We start from the raw sequence: 21,147 nt of genomic DNA on the forward strand, positions 1-21,147 counted from the left end.
ACTTCATTCCCAGCATTTATTTCCCCTATTCTGCTGTATTTTCTTTATTTCATGCTGCAGGTCTACTTCAAGGGTCATGCAGCAAGTGGTTTTTAAATAAAATCAGTCTATGAATACTGTCATCACATTAAGAGACAGAATCGCTGGAGTCTCTCATTAGGTAAAGAGCGTGCATTGTTGGACTCCATGCGTTGGTATGATTTATAGGATACCTGACATGTACCTTGCTCCAATTAGCATTACTATGCTACTCACTATAAAAAAGCCGAAGGGTAGACTGCCGAAGATACTAGGGTCACCACTTTCCAAAGACTGAGTTGTCACCCAACCCATTGACTTCATCACAGCTTTCTTCCAGGTAGAATAACGAATTTCACTTTCTTCCGCGTTGATCTGGGGTTCAAAGCGCTCCATCGTGACGACTGCCAAATCCTCAGGTTCCAGACTCCAAACACCGACTCCCTCTGCAGCCCCTGCTGCCATGGCGGCTCCCAAGGCAGTTGTTTCCGGCATCGCCGGCTTCACTACTGGGACATACAGAATGTCTGCTTGTAGCTGCATAAGAATTTTGTTGTTGGTCATTCCTCCGTCTACCTGCAGGTGACTGAGTGGAATTCCACAGTCACGGTTCATGGCATCCCATATCTCTCGGGTTTGGAAACAAACAGCTTCTAATGCAGCAAAAGCAATATGACTTTTATTGGTGAACTGAGTGAGCCCACAGATGATCCCTCTTGCACTGGGATCCCAGTAAGGTGCATATAACCCTGAAAAGGCTGGGACGAAGTAGCAGCCATAAGAAGTACCTACTTCTTTAGCAAGTTTTTCAATTTCCTCTGAGGTCTTTATAATTCCAAGATTGTCTCTTAGCCAGCGACTAATGGCACCAGCTATAGCTACAGAACCTTCCAATGCATAATATACTGGTTTGTCTCTGCCAAGTTGGTAAGCCACTGTGGTCAGAAGGCCATGATCAGAAAATACACACTTATGGCCTGTATTACACAGTAAGAAGCATCCTGTTCCGTACGTGTTTTTGGCTTGTCCATCCTGGAAGCACATTTGTCCCACCAATGCAGCAGACTGGTCCCCCAAACATCCAGATATTGGCACACCTTCCAAGGTCCCAGCTTTCATTAGGCCATAGATCTCAGAACAACTCCGGATATTTGGAAGAATTTTCATTGGAATATCAAAAAAGTCACAGAGGTCTTTATCCCATTCCAAAGAATGAATGTTGAAAAGCATCGTCCTGCTTGCATTTGTAACATCTGTACAGTGGACACCTCCATTGGCTCCTCCTGTCAAACTCCAAATAAGCCATGAATCGATGGTCCCAAAAAGGGCTGTATCTTCTTTAACAGCCTTTTGAATTTTTTTCACATTTTCAAGAAGCCAGTGAAGTTTCACCGCACTGAAGTAAGTGCTAAGTGGAAGGCCTGTCTTGGACTTGACAAAGTTATTATTTCCTGGTATTCTTTTACTAAGACTCTCAACGGTAGACTGGGTTCTTAGATCAAGCCATACTACAGCATTGTAAAGAGGCTCTCCAGTTAACTTGTCCCAGACTACAGTGGTTTCTCTCTGGTTACTGACACCAATAGCTTTTATGTTGGAAATATCAATATTGAGCTGTCCAAGTTTCTCACACGTTTTCTCTATGCACTCATAGACAGACTGCAGGATTTCCTTAGGGTCTTGTTCCACCCATCCTTCTCTTGGAAATTCTTGTTTTATTTCCACTTGATGGTGACTAAGTAGTTCGGCTGTTTTTGAATTGAAAACCAAAAAACGCGTGGAGCTGGTGCCCTGGTCCACTGCCCCTACCAATGGCGCCCAAACTGCTTTCTTCGCGGCTGCCATGAAACCAGCTTCTGGTAAGCGGGTGAACTCAGCCGGTTTCCCGGGTAACGAACGGTGAAGAGTGGGGGAGGTGCAGGCCGCGAGTACGGAGGGCTGGAGGTCTAGTCCGTTTCCAGCGTTTTGAGGTCTGTATACTCATGAAGGACAAAATATCCAATTTAAGGAATATCGGTCAAGCAAAACCGTCACTTTATCCTAATTTTCTTGTCATGTTTTCTTGTTAGTGCTCCATTGTGACAGTTGTTTCAGCACCAGATAGTAGGTCAACAACGTTCCAAGATAGATCACTCTGATACACCCACTTTTGGAGGGAACTCTTAGGCTTTGATCTGAAGTTTGCGATTTGCCTTGGCCTCAACATGGGAAACCAACCTGACTGGTCTTGATGAGCCACATAATTATGTAGAAAGATTACTACATAATGAAGTTATTTTAAGAAACTGTCACACTATTTTCCTGAATGGGTGTGCTATTTTACATTCCCACTAGCAATGTTGAGAGATCCAGTTTTTCCTCATCCTCACCAGTATTTGATATTGTCACAAATTTTAGTTTTATTTGAGCTCTTCAAACTTGTGTAGTAATATGTCATCGTGCTTTTAATTTGCGTTTCTCTAATGACCGGTGATGTTGAACACATGTGCTTGTTTGTCATCAATATATGTCAGTGAAAGGTCTCTTCATGTCTTTTTCACATTTTTCTAATTGGATTGTTTGCGTTTTTACTGTTGAGTTTTGAGTTCCTCATATATTCTAGATGTGATTCTTTTGTCAGACATGTGGTTTGCAAGAACTTTTCTGTAGCTTTAATTTTTGTTCTTTTAATGGGGCCTTTTAAAGAGCAAAGATTTTAGTTTTGACAAAAATCTATTTTATCTTTTTTTTTTTCTTTTATGAACCATGTTTTGGTGTCAACCCTAAGAACACTAGGTCTCAAAGATTTTTCTCCTGCGTTCTAAAAGTGTTACATTTTATGCTTTACATTTAGATCTATGATTCATTTTGGGTTCATTTTTGTGTAAGGTGTGAGGTTTAGGTTAAGGTTCATTTTTATTTATTTATTTATTTTTGATTATGGATGTCCAACTGCTCCAGCATCATATACTGAGCAGTCTGTTCTAATTGACTTGCTTTTGTCACAAACCAGTTGGCTGCATTTGTGTGGAACCGTTACTAGGTTCTCTATTCTGTTCCACAGATCTAAGTGTCTGTTCTTCCACTCGTACCACAAATAGAAAATATTGAAGAGATATTGGTGAGATAGACTACTTTCTTCCAAAAATAAAGGAGAGGCTTGTTTATAAGTTGGTTTTTGTTACTCCGAATCTTTTTCCTTGCATGCTAGATTATTTTGTATTTGTTTATCTTCATCTGCAATGTATTTCAAAAGGTTTCTAGAGTCCGTATGTTGGCTGTGAGAGAGATACATCTTAAATTTAACTAATTTTTGCAGTGTTACAACACTTATTATCTCTGTCAGAGTATGAAATGATATCTTCAGTTTTTTCTATGCATTAGTGAGTCTCTGCATCTATTGTTAGGTTTGAAAATATAGCTTTCTTCTGTATATTGTGTATATTGACTTGTATTGAGCCAAATTCTGGACTAACAGTTCCAATAGCTGAGTCATACTTTGTTTTTCTTTGTAGATAACAGTGTTTATAATGTTAACTGATTTTTTTTCTCTCTCCTACCCACATGTTATGGCTCTACTTTCTTTCTTTCTCTTGTTTATGCTGACTAAAACCTTCATTTTTGAGGTAGGACAGAAGCCTTCCTTTATTAAATTTGAAACAGAATCTAAAGTAATGGCATACATTCATAGATGTTCTAAAGTAAGCCTGTAAAGTCATCTGAATCATGTTTTTATTTGTTTAACTTTTTTTTTTTTTCATGATTAGGTTAACAGTTTAATGTAATGATTGTAAATGTAGTCAAGTCTTTTATTTCTTCTTCAGTCTCCTTTAATGTTGTGTTTTTCTAGATATTGTCCGTTTCTCATGTCTTTCTTCATCTTTGTTATTTCCTCATTTCTATTAATTAGTACTCTCATTTTATTATTTTATTCTTTCTTTCCTTTTGGACTTCCTTTATTTTTCGCCTATGAATCAGATGCTTTCCTCATTGGTTGTGATACCATAGTTTTTTCTAATATATACATTGAAAGTTATACATTTATTTCTATGAACTGTTTCAGTTTCGTCAACGAAATTTTGATGTAGACTTTATTTTATCAGTGGTTTGTTCTAAAAATTTATTATTTCTATTACTTTTTTCCCCTAAACTATGCTTTATTTAGAATCAACTTTTTAAGTTTCTAAACATGTTTGAAAGTGTGATTGTGCTTTTGTAGTTTATATCAATTGTGTTAAGAAGAAGCCTGTATAATTTCAGTTCCTTACCATTTGCTGAAATTTGCTTTGCATTGTGGCCTAAGACCTAGTCAATTGTATAAATCATTCATGAGTTCTTGAAACATTTTTCCTTCTTTGAAAATTGCCTACAAGTGAAAACAAGTACCTGCTGGCACCTCCATCCCCGAGATACAAACCAGCCTTGCCCAGCTCAGATTCATGTTACTTCCTCTTGCAGCCTTAACCACTTGCCTGACTGGGCTGTCCAGATAATCACCTGAGGTATTAATTACTGTTCTTTTTAGTGTTCCAATGATGAAGTCCAATAAATTTTGAGTACACTTCCTCACCACTATGTTTCCTGTAACTATTTTTAGCGACTGTCTTATAGATTGATAGCAGCACATATACAAGTATAGCTGATCCACCCATAATTCGAGGAAAAAAAAAGGATAGTGCCCAATATATTTTCAGAATATGAAATAAAATCAGTGTTTAGCCCATTTAAAATCACAGCATGGGGAATTATTTAACAAGATAACATTAAAATCAATCTTTTATACATATATGGATTTGAAAATTAACATCATTAGCTTCTGATTTTCCAAATCATAAATTAATTAACTTACAAACAACTCTCAGCACTCCTTTTTGACAACCTGAGAGGGTTGGTCAATGAATTGTGAGCTTTCACCACACACTCCTTAACTATTATTTAAGACCTTTATTGTGTTTCTTAGATTATCCTCCACATTCAACTGCATGCTAAGCAGCACATGGCACTCTGTGGTGTTATTGGTTTTACTTCTTTAGGTTTTTCAGTGGTTCTGAAGATTCCCTGGGCACCTACTGACAAACCAGGAAAGTCATGGAAGTCAAAGGGTCCTGAGAATCAGTCAATGCATCAAACCGGGTGCAGTTTTCTAAACAGATTTGAGAGCAGAAGATATTTCCTGTCCATTGTTAATGAGCTGTCACACTCTGACAGTGATCATGGCTTTTACCAAACCAAGATACTTTGGGGAAATCCATCATTATTTCAGAACCAATGGTGTCTCTTTGTGTTTAGGTTATTGGAAAGGGAACATTTTATGGGTGGTTATTTGATACTTCTAACTTCACTCTTTCCGATACTTATGAAGAGTTTTATGAAAACATATGATGCTAAAATATTGTCAAATGCTAATTAACAACTAAAACAAAATTCCCCAACACTGCTTCTCTCCTACTCCCTTAAATGTATTAAATATATGGCTGTAGTGAATCACTGTCTCTTAGTTTGTTTTTTTCTTGAGCTTTCATGGAGCACTTATGTCTGTCACAAATTCATCTCTTTGGTTTTGGACATATCACAGCCTCTCTCAACTTAGTTTTCTTTACTTGCAAAATAGGGACGGTCATGCCTGGTGGTTGTGAGAATAACGCTTTGCAAAGCATCAAGTAAAACAGAAAATGGAAATAGCATTGTCACAACTGGCTGTCTTTTCAAAGGAATAGGGCACTTTTCCAAAGGTGAAGTGGCAGTACCCTTACTGCATGATCTTTTCAGATACGGCATATGACAAACCATATCTTCGTGCATGCAGAGTTATTTTGCTTGCTTGAGACTTGCATCATAAATATCTTAAGAGAAGAACATACAAACACTTATCTGAATATCTTACTTTTCAGCCAGATTCTGGAATTTTCAGTGCTCTAACATTAATTTTCTGCCAATAGTAAAATTTTAACCAAGTGGTAAATATGTGAGTTAGTATAATTCCATTACAAGTGTTTTGGGTGATGTTTACAGGAAATAGCATCTTGGAAGAAAGTGAGTATTTTCAGTTTTAGGACAGAGAACTCAGTTTGTTAATCATTATATCAATAAGATGGAGACCACAGCAGCAACAGTTCTATCAATGATGTTGAATTGCCAAGAGAAAAAGATCCATTCCACCGCTCAATCTTTATACTTAACCATTGTTAGGTCGCTTAGAAATGAATGTTACCAATCACTAGGAAAAGTGTTTAGCAGTACATTTGTGGAAAATGATCACGGTGCCATATAAAACATTTGATAGTATACCTTTGTTTTATATAAACAATTGATAGCTTACATATATTCTTTTAGATTAGGTTAGCAGAGTCATCAGGATATGCAAAACCAATTTTATTAGGATGTGCTGAAAGACTTGGAATGGCTTTCTGCCAAAATTTACCATGCAAAATTTAGTCAGTATTATTCAATTAGGTGAAGGATGTAAAGGCAGTAGTAATATTTTTAGGACTTTGGTGTAGATTTAAAGAATAGGAAAACATGGATTGTTAGATATTAAGCAAAACCACACATCTCTATTTAATTCTATTATTTATTTTTGTTACCATGCATTCTTGAGTAAAATACCAACTCTCTTTGCTTTTCATCTGTAAATAGGACTTTGTATTTATGTCAAACACAAAGAGACATTAATGAGTTTCTGACTTGTGTGATGGGTAACAGAAAATCAAGCATGTGCTGTAGTGCTACTATGCCTATATTCATTGTAATAATGGGTCTTGTGACTTTCCCGTTGTGTTTCTTTCAGGTTGCTTTCAGCTATGTAATGTTTTTCGATCCCATGAAATGGAAATTGACCAGTGCTTGCTGGAGACCCTTCCCCTTGGCCAAAGGCAGCGGCTGGTGAAACGCATGCGCTGTGAACAAATTAAAGCCTACTATGAAAGAGAGAAGGCTTTTCAGAAGCAGGAAGGATTCCTGAAAAAACTGAAGCATGGGAAGAATCAGAAAGTTCGTTTTCACCTTGCTGACATGATACAGGATGCAATTATCCATCACGATGACAAAGAAGGTATATGACATAAAGAAAAACATTTTCTGACATGGTTTCTCATGTTTTTTGTTTGTTGATTGTCATGACCGAGACGTGACTATCAAAGTAGCAGTCTCACACACATTTGTGTCTTTTCACAATGTCAGACTATTAGAGTAAAGACATGGATTTAGTCCTACTGGGTTTCCCCTGGGCATTAGCCAAGGCTCTGGCCAATAGTCCAGGTAGAGCAGTTTCACACAAGAGGGTCACACAGGTTTGCAAGCATTAGGGTTAAGCAAGGCAAACAGAGGCTTAGGAAAGAAGGATGAGAGAGAGAGAGAGTTCAGTGTTCAGTGAGAGTCCCTACGGTGCTAGGGTGCATAGCTTTGGGTATCAGGTCAGGCTTGTGAGACAGTCAGCAGGTGAGGCTTCAAGTGCTCTGTTTGGGACGAGCGCAGATGTGGCTGTCAGCTTGTCAGTTGAGGCCTGAATGATGAGCCATCAGAGAGCTCTGAATTTGTGTCTGGGTATGGTGCATCCATCTGCAGTTCAATGAAGCCATCCAGATGGTCACACTCCACCCTGCGTCTGGAGTTATCTAGTTAGGGCTTCACCTTTCACATGATGCTCTGGCATAACTGTCACTCTGTGACTAACATAGCTATTGGAATTATTAGAGTCCATTTTGTATTCATAATTAATGATCTGTATAGTTGTTGTTTGGTGGGGCAGTAAGAGATACTATTTCTTTTAAATATTAGGGGCTTTCTTTTAACTATCTGAAATATTTAAGGAAAAAAGCTGTTTACAATGAACATAGTTAAAAGTTCCAAGTCTCCTAGTAAAGATGAAAAACAAAAAACAAAATTCTGTTTTTAAGAATTACTTATCTGAAAAACAAGTGATTTCCTTGCAAATTGTTCGTTGGAATTGTTAATGAAACTTTTTTTTAAATGAAATTGTTTCCTTTGAAGATGAGAGTGTGTTGCAAAATTCATTATTATCTCATGCATGAATAGATATAGTGGTAAAGTCAGTTCCTTCAAAACTCTAAGGATATAAGAGTCAGTTGATTTATCTCTTTAAATTGGTTGGCTTGTAGTATAAAATTGTATTAAGACTACTCAGTCCAAATTTTAGTTGTTTTAACAAAACTATTATACATTTCATCTTTTGTGTATTCTTATGTATGAATTTTTCTGTTTTTGTTTTTAGATTCTACATTCTAAAATTCTAATGTGAGAGAAACTTTCCAGCTATAGATATAAACATGGAAGGCTTCAAGGAAGCTAATATAAATTTATTTATCTTGATTAACTCTGAAACCCGTTGTTGAATTAATCTAAAACAGGCATGTAAAGAGTATAGACCCACAATATCCATTAACCACATTTCACAGTCAAAATCTCTGAAAACCAAGTTGTTGGGGTTTTTTGTTTGTTTGTTTGTTTGTGTTTTTTTGTAATTCTTTTAGTGGCAAAACTCTTTCTGAACTATTTATATTTTTTAACCTTTTCAATCTGAAAAATAATAAATTTAGTAACATACATGATCCCAAAGCTTTCAAATAGGGATCGTGATTCTGTGTCTAAGAAAAGTAACAGCACATTCTATATACAATAATTGCTATAAGAACACCTCTCAGAGGTGCTGAGTGAAAGAGTGAAGGATTTGTCCAAGTTCACCAGGCAGTAGTTGTTGGAGCAAATCCAGATTACAATATAGGCGGAGAATATCCCTACATTGATTTAAAATTAAAAAAAAAAAAACAAAACATAAATGGGAATGCAATTTCCTCTGTTAGAATTGCTACTCCCAAATATCAGTTTTTACTAATTAACTCACAATATGGTTTTATTAAATTAATATAAATGGCGATGGAGTGACTTCATTACGCTTTTGTTAACTAGTACTTTTCAGGCATACTCAGCACTGTCTGTACCTTACTTGACTTTAGTCACTTAATTCTCCTGATAACCACATGCAATAGATAGGATTTTCTCCCCATTATAAGGGTGAAAATATTGAGCCTTAGAAGAAGTAATTATAGGTACCCTCTCTGGTCCACCTGAGTTTGGAAACCATGTTTTTGTCCATAACACCATATTGTCGCTCAAACTGATTTTTTTAAAACACCATTTTATTGAGATATGACTGACACACAAACAGCTGTACATATTTAATGTATACAACTTGATGACTTTAGATAAGCATACACCTGTGAAATGATCACCAGAATCGAGGCCACAACTTACCCATCGCCTCCAAAAGTTTTCTCCCGCCTCCTCCATTTTTTTAATTAAAATGTTTTTCTTTCAACATGCCACTTCTCAAGCTAATTCCTGGTGGTAAATGAGCTAAACGATCAACTCCTCAAATTATTGGCCTCTACTGCCCTTTGGATTTCTTTCTTCCTCTTGTCTAGTTGAGCTCTCTTCCCACTGTCAAGAGAATAGCCAAAGGTGGGGACCAATTTTCTTTATGCTCTGTTGTTTTCCCTCCTCTTTCCCTGATCAGCCCCCCATTATTTTTTTTAGAATTTAAGATAATTTTATGTTAATTTCTATGCCAAATATTTACTGTTTCAGCCATGCAAAGAATTTGTAAGTAGAGTTATAGACAAGTGATATCAAACTTCATTTATATCTCCATTTTAACCTAAAATTCGAAGTAATATCTTAGGGGAAAAAAAGGAAATATAAAATTACAACAATATGAGACTCTGTTTCCTTCTCCTACCTCTCAGGCCCCTGGGCCCGGTTTCCTTGGAGGGCTGAGGTCTAAAGTCAGTGGTCTCAGGCTCATACCCTAACTCTCTTCTCTTTTTACCCATCCTCTCTGGAATGCCTCACCTTTTCCGTCTGCATCCACCTCCATCCACTCAAGTGATTCCCAAATTATATCCAGACTTTTCTTCTGAGCTCTAGACTCCACCTTTGTAATGGTCTTACATTTCTATCTTATCATGTTCGAAACTGAGTATCTATCTTCATCTCCTCCCAAACCAAATTTTTCTCTTCTCTTCTCTATTTCAGTTAATTTCACTGTCACTCTCCTAGTCTTATGGCCCAGAAATCTTGGTGTCATGTTGATTTAAGTGCACATTTGTAAAGTGTTAATGGTTGTACCTCCCTGAAATATTTTACAGGAGGGTCAACTGTTCGTATATTCACCAGAGTCCTCTAAAAATACACCTAGAATGCAGTGGACACTCAGTGTATATTGAATGATCTATTGTTAGGCTGAACATCTCCTCACTTAGAATTTCATAAATAAGTCATGAGGACCAAGTTTTCTCTCCCATGCCAGTCCCCACCCGTAAATGTGTAGCCTTAGTCAAAGAATAAATTTCATATATTCCCTAAGTGTTTTATATGTGAAGCATGAAATGAGACTGCCTGTTAACTTAGAGCTTGTGAATACTTAGCCCAGGTCTTTCCTTGCATTGATTAACTTGGCACAGAAGTTAAAAATTTTAAGTAGTTGGTTACTGCATAAATAAATAAATGTTAATAAATTATTTACTTATATTTTAGTATCCACAATGTAAATGAAAATGGAGGCAGTTATAATGTTTCACTGCTACCCTTTAATTATTGCTGTCTTTATGAAGATGACCCATCTGCTCTGGCACCGTTTCCCTAATGGTGGGTATAGATTTTTCCTGAAGGCACATTCTCTTTCCCTAACTTCCCCATAACCAGATGCACAGGTTGACACTTAGAAAATGTGACAATAAGTAAGTGGATTTAGGCTGACCCTCACAGAGATTGAAACCAAGGCTCTGCCACCCTTAGAACAGTAGCCATATCGACCAAGTAGGTACCCAACCCTGGCTCCCTACATGCATTTATTATGAATATAATAAATGTTCATAATAAATGCACATGTGTGATGTCTGTTAAGTTCTCTACAAGAATAAATATTTCTAGAACACAAAAGTAGGAGTGCTATACTTGACATGGCATGACTAGACCCTCTCTGAAAGAGTTGAATTCAACAAATTGTGTATTAGATACTTGGTTTGTAAAGCACATATAAAGCATTATCCTGTGTTTAAGGAAGAAACAGTGAAATGACAGCAGTATACTGTTGTCTGCATCTTCCATGTTCTATAGCAGTACCAAGCCTGAGCAGAGGGAGAGAAATAACAGGTTTATCAGAACCACCCCTATCTTGTTAAAGTCTCAATAACATGGTAACAGAAATCCTGGAAGCTAAGCTCTAAGTTAGTCCTGTTCTTTAACTTGGCAGTGGAGGGAGAGGCTATGAGAAGATAGAGAGCTCAGATAAGATGTTTAATGGGGCAGACACAGGAACAAAAGGGCCATTTCTAGATTTTTAGAGAAAAGGGAAGCTTTTCAGCTATAGGCAATGTCTGCATTAGGGATCTGGAAGGCTAGATGTACATAGCTCGTGTACATGCTGGTTCAGGAACCCCAGGCAGTTTTGAATTTCACAGAGCTATGTTCACTGGACCATGATGCTTTCAATTAATAGGTAACAGCTGCTAGGTAATTAAAGGTTCCCATTTCAAAACCAGTCTTCGAATCATAAAGAGTTGGAAATTAAGTGCATTTAAATTCTGAGGGTTTCTGTTTGAATTTAATGAGTGGCTTAATAGTTCACCAATACCAAATTTATATTCCTGAGAAGTATTAATTACGTTAACGGCCCGCTGTGTAGTCACAATTTTGCCAGGTACTATAAGAATAATTGTATAAATGGAAAAAAAAAATGTGCTTCAAAAGCATTTATAATCTCAATGGAGAGACACTGTCCTTGAGAAAACAAACAAACTAGAAATTGATCCATTTAAAAGGAAATGCAGTGGGCATTCATTGGGGTGAGGTGGGGATGAGATGAATCTGAAACTGCTCTGTGGAAAAACTTTAGAGTTTGGAGAAGAGAAAGGGACTTTTTGGTTGTGAAAAACAGCTTGAGTGCAGGAACAGAGGCAGATAAAATCAGGTTTCTGATGTGAAAGTATCACAATAGAAGCATTGCTGGGAGCTAGCATCAATGGTTCTGTAATAATTCTCTGTTCGAGTGATGAGTTCCTTCCCTACTTTAATACTCATGAGCTGTGGGTCCCTGGCCAGGGCACTTTCCGCGTCTCACCTTCTTATCCTTCAAATAAGGTTAAGAAGCAGAGAGGCAAACCTCTCTCATAAGTGGCTGCGAGGATTAGTTAGATAATACATGCAAGGAACTTCAAATGATATCTGTCATGTATTACTACATGCATAATAAATGTTAGCTACTGTTATGATTTGAAAGGGAATTAAGAGGTGGTATTGAAGCAATAAAGAGTGGCTAACTCAAAACTGTGTCTGGCATGTGATTCAAAGATAATCACAGTAGGTTTTACTATATAGGAATAAAAACAGCTTTTGGAATGTTTGGGGCACTCGTATCATACATTATAATGAAATTATAGAGGGGAAAAAGACTGAGGATAGACACAAGCTCAGGGCATTAATATAAACATGAGATAATGAGGTATAGAAATTGGATAGTACCTTTGGAAACGATTGAAAGGGAAAAATTCACATTATTAATATAAAAAATTCAGAGCATTTAAAAAATTTGTCCTTTTCTGCTATGGCAACGTGTATGATATAGGTGTATACAGTGTTCTCCCCTTACCTGCAATTTTACTTTCCTTACTGTGGGCTTTACTTACTGTGCTGTTACTGTGGTTTCAGTGACTGGTCAGCCATCGTCTGAAAATATTAAATGGAAAATTTCAAAAACAAATAATTTATAAGTTTTAAATTGCATGCCATGCTGAGGAGTGTGATGAAATCTTGCACCGTCCCACCCAGGATATGAGTCATCCTTTCGCCCATCGTTTCCGCACTGTAGAGTCTCCCTGCCCGTTGGTCACTTAGCCCTCTCTGTTATCCGATCGATGGTGGAGTATCGCAGTGCTTCTGTTCAAGTAGCCCTTATTTTACTTAATAATGGCCCCAAAGTGTAAGAGTAATGATGCTGGCAATTTGGATGTGCCGAAAGGAAGCTTCAAAATGCTTTCGTTAGCTGAAAACATGAAGGTACTGGACTTAATACAGAAAGAAAGAAAAAAAGAAAATATGCTGAGGTTGCTAAGATCTTATGTAGTAAGAATGAATCTTCGATCCGTGATTTTGTGAAGAAGGAAAAAGAAAATTGTGCTAGTTTTGCTGTTGCACCTCAAACTGCAAAAGTTACAGCTATAGTGCATGATAAATGCTTAGTTAAGATGGAAAGAACATTAGATATGTGGCTGGAAGTCGTGAACAGAAAATGTATTCCTGTTCACAACAAAGTGTTGCGCCAGAAAGTTTTCTGCCTATACAAAGACTTCAACAAGAGATCCCCTGAAATGAGCGACCCCAATTGTATAACTTATTACAGCATATTGTTATAATTGTTCTATTTTATTAGTTATTGTTGTCAATCTCTTACTGTGCTGTAATGACGAGCAGGGAAAAGAAAAGGGGAGAGGCACATACGCTAGAGTGATTATTTATTTAGCAATATCTAATCAATTTATTTAGCAATATGCAATAGCAAAAGACAAAGGCAATTAATAGAATATGCTAATGACAGAAAGTAAAGGTGGTTAGGACTAAACTGTATATGTTGATACCAATGTCATGTCAAAGGAGTACACATACTTATAAGTTTAAGAGATCCCAACATGTTTACTGTTGATCAAAAATCACTTGGCTAGATACACAAGTGACATCAATAAGGAGTATCCAATAGCAGTAATAAGCTCTATAGGATAGTAACTATTACAGTAGATGTCAAAAGCTCACCTAACTGGGGGAGAACAGTACTGGAAGAGTCATAAATCAAAACCTTGCCAGGTCTGTAGCTGAGAGAAACTCAGGCATCTCCCACACCGCTGCTTGCTAGTCCCAAGAATGCTGCTGCTATTGTCTTTGTTGTTAGAAGTTAAGGCGTCTTCTGATGCTATTAGCTGCAAGCTGTATATAAGTTTTCAAGATGTTAACAATCTGAAGAATGTTGTTGTTGTTGTTGTTGTTGTTGTTGTTGTTGATGTTGTTAGAAGTTAAGACGTCTTCTGATACTGCAAGCTGCAAGTTACGTACAAGTTCCCAAAGATACTAGAATGATGACAATTCACCAACAAAAGAAGTCTCTACTGTCCATTGAGGCAAGTTCCGATCTCTTCCTCTGAAACAATCCAATCCTGAAAATCAGTCCTGAAACAGCAAATCTTCTGAATAACAATTTTTTGAAACGGCAGTCAATCAATATCAGTCCGCCTGAGGTCTGCCTTATATATCTCTTTAGATGCACCCCAGAGCCAAGTTTTATGTTCCCGCCTCCCCTCTCAAGGAATGGCCAGTTCCAAGAGGGTCTGGCAGTTACTGATATGAATGTTGCCCATCTGGCCAAAGGGCCAATTCATCCGGATAAGCAATACCTACTGTTCTTGCTTGGGACCATCAGCCCAAGGTCTTCCAAAGCCTGGCAATGTGATATAACTTAGCTACTTCTTTACTTCATCTGCTGAAATGAGTGAAACATACAGAACAAAGAGAGAATTCTCTCAACCCCTGATCAAGAATCTCTTTAACCCTAAGCTAACCCTCACCTCACAACATAGAAAGAACGACAAACATCATGTCTTATTTTCCCTACTCGAGAGAATGAGACCAAACAGAAAACCTCACCTCATGTCTCCCCTGCTCAGGAGAATGAGACCAAAGGGGGAATTTATTCAACCCTTGATCACAGCACAGAAATTACCTCACATACAGGAACAGACAAAAGCTAATAGACAAAAGCTCACATCAACCAATGAAGATAAATTTTCTTCAACATCTACCCTACATGTGCCTAATTTATAAATTAAACTTTATCATAGATATATATGTATAGGAAGAATCATGGTATATATAGGATTTAGTACTATCCATGGTTTCAAGCATCCAATGGGGTACTTGGAACGTATCCGCTATACATAGGGAAGGATTACTGTATACACATACACGTATATGTGTTACATATATATGTATAGTCATATATATATATATATATATGCACATATATATGTAGCGTAATATGTGCCTGTCATATCTCTAAATACTTTATATGCATTGTTTTATTTAATCTCCAAAATAATTCTGTAAGGTACTATACTAGGTTAAATAGTGTCACCCCAAATTTCCTTCCACCAAAACCTATGAATATGACCTTATTTGGAAATGAAATCTTTGTAGATGAAGCAAAGATGATGTCATACTAGATTAGAGTGGGTCTTAATCCAATGGCTGGTGGGTGCCCTTATAAAAAGGAGGGAATTTGGACACAAGAACACACAGAAGGAAGAAGGCCATGTGACTATGAGGCCAGAGATTGGAGTGACACAGCTGCCCGCCAAGGAACTCCAGAGATTGCTGGCAGCCCCAAGAAGCTAGGAGGGTGGCATGGAATGGCTTCTCCCCCACAGTCTCCAGAGGGAGTATGTCCCTGCTGACACCTTGGTTTCAGGCTTCTGGCCTCCAAAACTATGAAAGAATAAATTCTGTTGTTTAAAGCCTTCCAGTTCGTGGGACTTAGTTACAGTTAATACAAGTACATACATACAAATACTGCTTCAATTTTACCAATTAGGATACTAGTGTGTAAAGAAGTTAAATAAGATCAGAGGGCTAATAAGGATTCAAATGCACGTGTGTCTGAATTTAGAGTTCAAGGTGTTAACTACTGCATTCTGTTGTCTCAATTTTCATGTCATATTAACTCTTAGGGTGAGTCTGAGCTAGTAATGTGTTCCTGTGTGTAAATGTGTAGGAGAACTTTAACTTTACTTCTACGTCTAACATTCTGTGACTCTGAAATGCTACAGCCAGTTGCTCTATCCTGACTGTAACTGTCATAGAAAGGACGTTATTCGAATAGCAGCATGGGGACTAGGTTGGCCCTAGCAGGGGTCAGGCTGTGAGCAATGGAAAACAATCACATATAACAAGTATCACTTCCCCCATCTGATTTCCTCATTCTTGTTGGTAGAACTTTTGACGCTTGGATTTCCATCTGGTATCTAATTGTTTCCAAGGACATCTGCACATCTGATTGCTCCATTGTCACAATCCAGGATGCAAACGGCACTCCAGCCCAAAGTGGTGGCGTATGGTGGTGCAGAGGGGCCCTGGGCCAGGACTCCATCTCCATCAGCCTCCCTTCTGTCTTCAAGCAAATTCCTGTCTGCTTTTAGCATTTTGTGGGTCAACTGAGTATGACGTGCATAAGGCCTGCTGCTTCCTTCTTCTCTTCCCCCCTTGTCCTGGCCCCTTCTTCCTTCCACTCCCCCACCCCACACCCCAGACCACAGCTCCCTTCCCTACAGCCCCTCTCAGTCATTTCCTCCCTTGACCCTTTCTGCGGCCCTGGGGATGCCATATTCAGGTTTCCTGAGATAAGACATGTATTCTTTGAACAGTGGTTTTCATGAGTGCAGAGGATTGAATCAGTGTGTTAGAAGACACTGGGCAAGTATTTAGTCCAAAATCTTGAGTTTGGGACTTCTTTTCCAGAACTTTTTAAAAAATGGTTTCAGGAGAATCAATTTCATCTTTACTTATGCCCAAGCCACTTTCCGTCTGTGGTGACTAGGAGTTGGGGTGAGGGAATGATCATTTTCCTCCTTACCTCTGGGGTTACGGTTCCCTCACCACCTCAGGACAGCTGCTTTCCATTGATCCCTGGTGGGATATGGGAGAGAGAGTGAACTGATAGGAATGCATCTGTATTCTGGTTATCAGTGGTCTATAACTCCAAAGATGGGAAACACACTTAGTGATGTGTCCCCTGGGTCTTTGCTCAAGCTTTCCCCTATGCCTAGAATGTTCTTCTGCCTTTCTCTTCCAAATGAGCCTTTCTTCTCCCTGAGAGAACCTTCTCTGACATTTTCAGGCTAAATTAATCCCCTCTTCCACTGTGTTGCCATTGCTAATTCCTTGAGGGTAAAATAATCATTTGTTTACACATTGGTATCTTCCACTAGAGTGTATGCTATGCAGGATAAGGATCATTACTTGTTAGTCATTCTTTTATTTATTTAGCAAACATTTATTAATCTCTGTCATCTTCTAGGCACTATGCTAAGTGCTAGAAATATACAGAAAAGGAAGAAGGTATTTTGGGCAAAAAGAAAAGCTGGAGCAAAGGCACGGTAAGAAAGTATGTTTTCTTTTCCTGCCCTAGTGAACTTCCTAGTATTTCTATCTGTACTCCTAACGCAGTGACTGTGTATTAGAGAAATAGAGCCAATAACACACACACACACACGCACACACGCACACACACGCGCGTGCACACACGCACACGTGTGTGTGTGTGTGTGTATGTGTGTAATGAGAGACAGAGAGAAAGAGGGAGAATGAATCAGAAATTGGCTCACATGATTATGGTGGCTGGCAAGTCTGAAATCTGGGAGGCAGCTTGGAGATTCAGGTAAAAGTTGATCTTACAATCTTGAGTCCAAAATCTACAGGAAGGAAACTCAAGCAGGACTTCTGTGTTGCAGTCTTGGGGCAGAATTTCTTCTTCTGGAAACTTCAGTCATTGCTCTGAATGTCTTCAACTGTGGCTGAGACCCATTTACAGTGTGTATAGTAATCTGCTTTACTAAAAGTCAACTGGTTGAAAAGTAAATCATATAAACAAACAAACAAATAAAAAACCTTCACAGCAACATATACACTGGTGTTTGACCAGACAATTGGGTACTATAGCCTAGTCATGTCAACACTTAAAATTAACTTAAAATTCACAGGGTTCTAATAAGAGATTTACTGAGTGTAAGTGGTTTATATGTATTAACTTCTTTAATCTTCATTATAGCCCTATGATCTCAGAAGAGGTCTAAAAATAGGCTTAGATTCATTAAGCAACTTGCCCACAGTTTACACAGCTATTTGTGGTAGACAGGAATTAAAAACCCGGCAATCTAGTTCCAGAGCCTGTTGACAAAAGTAAATCTGGATTTAAGTAAGGAAACTTTATTTGAAAAGACTATTGCAATAGGGGACACTTGGACCTAAGGACCTGCAAGCATCTCAAAACTCAAACAAGAAGAGAAACATTTTTCTTTTATAGGGAGGGGTAAGCAGGGATAGCAGGAACTTCATGGGAGGAGGGCCAGGAGGTGGGACAAGCAGACAGAGTGATTGGGTGGGTCAATAGGACATCTTTCTCTCTGTGACTAGATTATTTTCAAAATGAGCCATTAAGGGAAGATGTTCAGTACCTTAGTACTTACTTAAATATGAGGAAGAGCCAGAGTCCAGGGGCCTGTGGGGAAGAGAGAAGGCTAAATAGAGTTGTCAAACTAAGTAGTGGGCAATTGTGAGTACCAGTCACATTGTACTCTTAAACTACTCAGAGGGTCATTAAAAGTGTTTGGTATTAATGATTAGCTGAAGAGCAAATTATTTTTTCTGATGACGTTGCAAGACATTGTACATGAAAAGTCAGGTCGTTTTTCTTATTGTTGAAACCAGTATTCATTTACTTCAGCCTCCTCATCTTCAGCATATGTAACTCCACTTCTCTTAGATTTTACAAATAGATTATAATAACACTTAGTGAGTGATGACATGAGCATATCAACTATCACATTTCATTCATTCATTCATTCATTCAAAATTAAGGGCTCATCTTTCATGCATGCCCAGCATTGGGCTAAGTATTGGGGACACCCTGAGAAATAGAGCTCGGTCTCTGCAACCTGGCAGAAGAAGAGATGACAACAGCAAACAAAGGCAGTCAGTATTTTATGTCTTAGGAGAAGATAGATGGGTGCCAAGACAGTGTGGTTGAAGTGGAGTGGGAGGTGAAGGGGACAAAGCAAATGACATCTCTTGTCTTTTCTGAGTCATGAAACAGAAGTTCTGGAAGACCATCTTCCAGAACTTGGATATGATTGGGATTGGGTAGGTTGGCATAGATCTGCAGAGATCTTGAGTGCTACGCAGAGAGCTTAGGAGTTGGAATATAAGAGAGAGGGGATATTGGTTTTACTGAAGTGTGTTCAATTGTAGGTGAGCACTCTATATAGTTGTGAACTTCCGGATGCAGACACTGCCCCCCAACCCCCCCCCCACTTCCTTCCCCTGGAGAAGGATTTAAGGCATTTTCTGATATTCAAAAAAATAGCAACATGGCAGCAAGAGCATAAAGGTAGAAACTAATCTTTTAGGTGTCATTAATTACTTTATTTCATCACATTTCTTACATGAATATAAGAAAATACATGTAAGGGAAATATTGGATTAAAAAGCACATTTTCTTTCTCTTGTTAACCCCAGTGGTTTTCTTTTCTTTCTTTCTTTTTTCTTTTCTTTCTTTTTTAGGGAAGAGGAAAGGCAGGTAGTGGGTTTTGATATGTCCAATTAAATATTGTCTCATGATTGTATAGTCGCACTCCTCTATGTCTATTTTGTGCTCCCTCTGATATTACTTCTTAGACCTGCTCTGTTCTGACTAAGGTCAATATCTAATAAGAATTAATGGCAAAACAGGAAATCTGTAATTTCTACTCTGCACACTTTCAAGTTTGGATTAAACTGAAACTGAAAAAAAAAAAGAACATCTTAGTTCAGTGAATTAATGCTGCAGCTAAGGGTTCTGATCCATCAAACTTTAGACAGTATTGCTGCTGCTGGTATAAGCCAAGAGTTTTCTGATATATTGTGCTCAGAACAGTCTATGTAAAAAAGAAAAAAAATAACTCGTAATTTTCATAGGAAAAAGGCACAATCTGTCAGAGGCCCAGACTGCTGCTTAATGCACCAAGGCAGCAGCAAAACAATCTGTAGCTCATATTTGTCTTTGACAGTATGACTGTAATACACGCCAAAGTAAAATGCTTTACAGGGAAAATGTGGATTTGCCATTTATAAGATCAGGGAAGTCATTTAGTGTGTGTAAGAATGGACTGAACAGAATATATTATCAGAGATTTTTTTCTGAGTTTTTTCAATACGCAGAAAAATTCTAGGAATTGGAAATTTACAAATACTGCTTTGTAAAGCACAACAGTGGCAACAAAGTTCAAATTCATCCACTAGACCCACTCCCTCTGGCCTTCTCAAGATCATCATTCTTCCAGTTGGCCCCTTTATTATCCACAGCACATGGATCATTTCCAAGGAAGAAAAATGCTGTAATGTTTTCCAAAGTAAAAACTAACCAAACTAAATCAAACCACCTCCCTTTCATTTCATTAAAAAACAAAAGCATAAACACCTTAAAAGAAGTTGCATATATACACTGTGTCCTATTTCTCTCCTTCATTGCGTCTTTGAAAACACTCTTACCAGGCTTTTGCCCACTGATCCCCCCAAACCTACTACCTGCTCTTATGAAGGATCTGTTTGTTGCCAAATTCTTGGGATATTTCTTTGTCCCTGTCACAGTCAACTGGAAGCAGCATGTGACACCCTTGATCATGTCTCCCTTCTCAGTTGACTCGCCACCTAGCTTCTGGACCCATTCTGTCTCCCTGAGTTCCATATCTACCTCCCCGGTCCCTTCTTCTGGCTTCTTGGTACGATGCTTCTCAGCTTTTCAAACTTTGAAAAACTTTGCAAGTCAGGGTACCCTAGTATCCTGAGACTGTAGAGCTCTCTTCTATCTTCCCTAACTCTCTAGAAAGCCTTCCCATACCATGTGTATACTGCAAACCCTAATTTTCATTTCCCATCAGGACCTCTTCCCTGAATGTCAGATTTCCCTACAGTGTATCCACGTGGCATCATGTACAAACCTGCTCACTCTCATGCTTATACTTGGTTTTCTCCGACAAGACCGGCTCCTATCTTTCCAACTCAATGAGTAACTTCATTCTACCAGTTGTTCATGCCAAACATCTTGGAGCCTTCCTTGACTCCTGTCTTTCTCTCCCACTCCTTCGTTTGATCCATGAGCACATTCTGTCGGCTCTCCTTCTGACTGCATTCACAACCTGACCACCTGTCACCACTGCTGTGAAGCTCTGTTTTAATCATCACCATCTCTTGCCTGTATTATTGCAGTAGTCTCCTACAGGATCACCCTACTTCTAACCTTATCCCCTACCTTCTATTTTCCAGCAGCCTTCTAACACTTCA

At 38.3% G+C, this 21,147-nt stretch overlaps 2 protein-coding genes across 4 annotated transcripts in view; one reads left to right on the plus strand and one right to left on the minus strand.

The window, feature by feature from the left end:
* Positions 1 to 21,147, plus strand: part of MYO16 (myosin XVI) — a 550,393-nt gene that overhangs the window by 137,414 nt on the left and 391,832 nt on the right. For all 3 annotated transcript variants that reach the window (XM_033105065.1, XM_033105062.1, XM_033105063.1), the window contains exon 2: positions 6,785 to 7,048. In XM_033105065.1, the coding sequence (XP_032960956.1) occupies positions 6,823 to 7,048 (226 nt within the window). In that variant the 5' untranslated portion in view covers positions 6,785 to 6,822. The remainder of the gene's footprint in view (positions 1 to 6,784; positions 7,049 to 21,147) is intronic.
* LOC117021747 (glycerol kinase-like) lies at positions 202 to 1,863 on the minus strand. The gene has a single exon (XM_033105066.1). It carries the CDS (start codon positions 1,861 to 1,863, stop codon positions 202 to 204), a length of 1,662 nt encoding a protein of 553 aa, XP_032960957.1.

The sequence above is a fragment of the Rhinolophus ferrumequinum genome, chromosome 4 (genome assembly GCF_004115265.2).
Source record: "Rhinolophus ferrumequinum isolate MPI-CBG mRhiFer1 chromosome 4, mRhiFer1_v1.p, whole genome shotgun sequence".
In the NCBI taxonomy this organism is placed as follows: Eukaryota; Metazoa; Chordata; class Mammalia; order Chiroptera; family Rhinolophidae; genus Rhinolophus; species Rhinolophus ferrumequinum.

Bases quoted from the DNA above. Each gene is read 5' to 3' on its own strand.
- LOC117021747 (XM_033105066.1), bottom strand. From the start codon at position 1,863: ATGGCAGCCGCGAAGAAAGCAGTTTGGGCGCCATTGGTAGGGGCAGTG.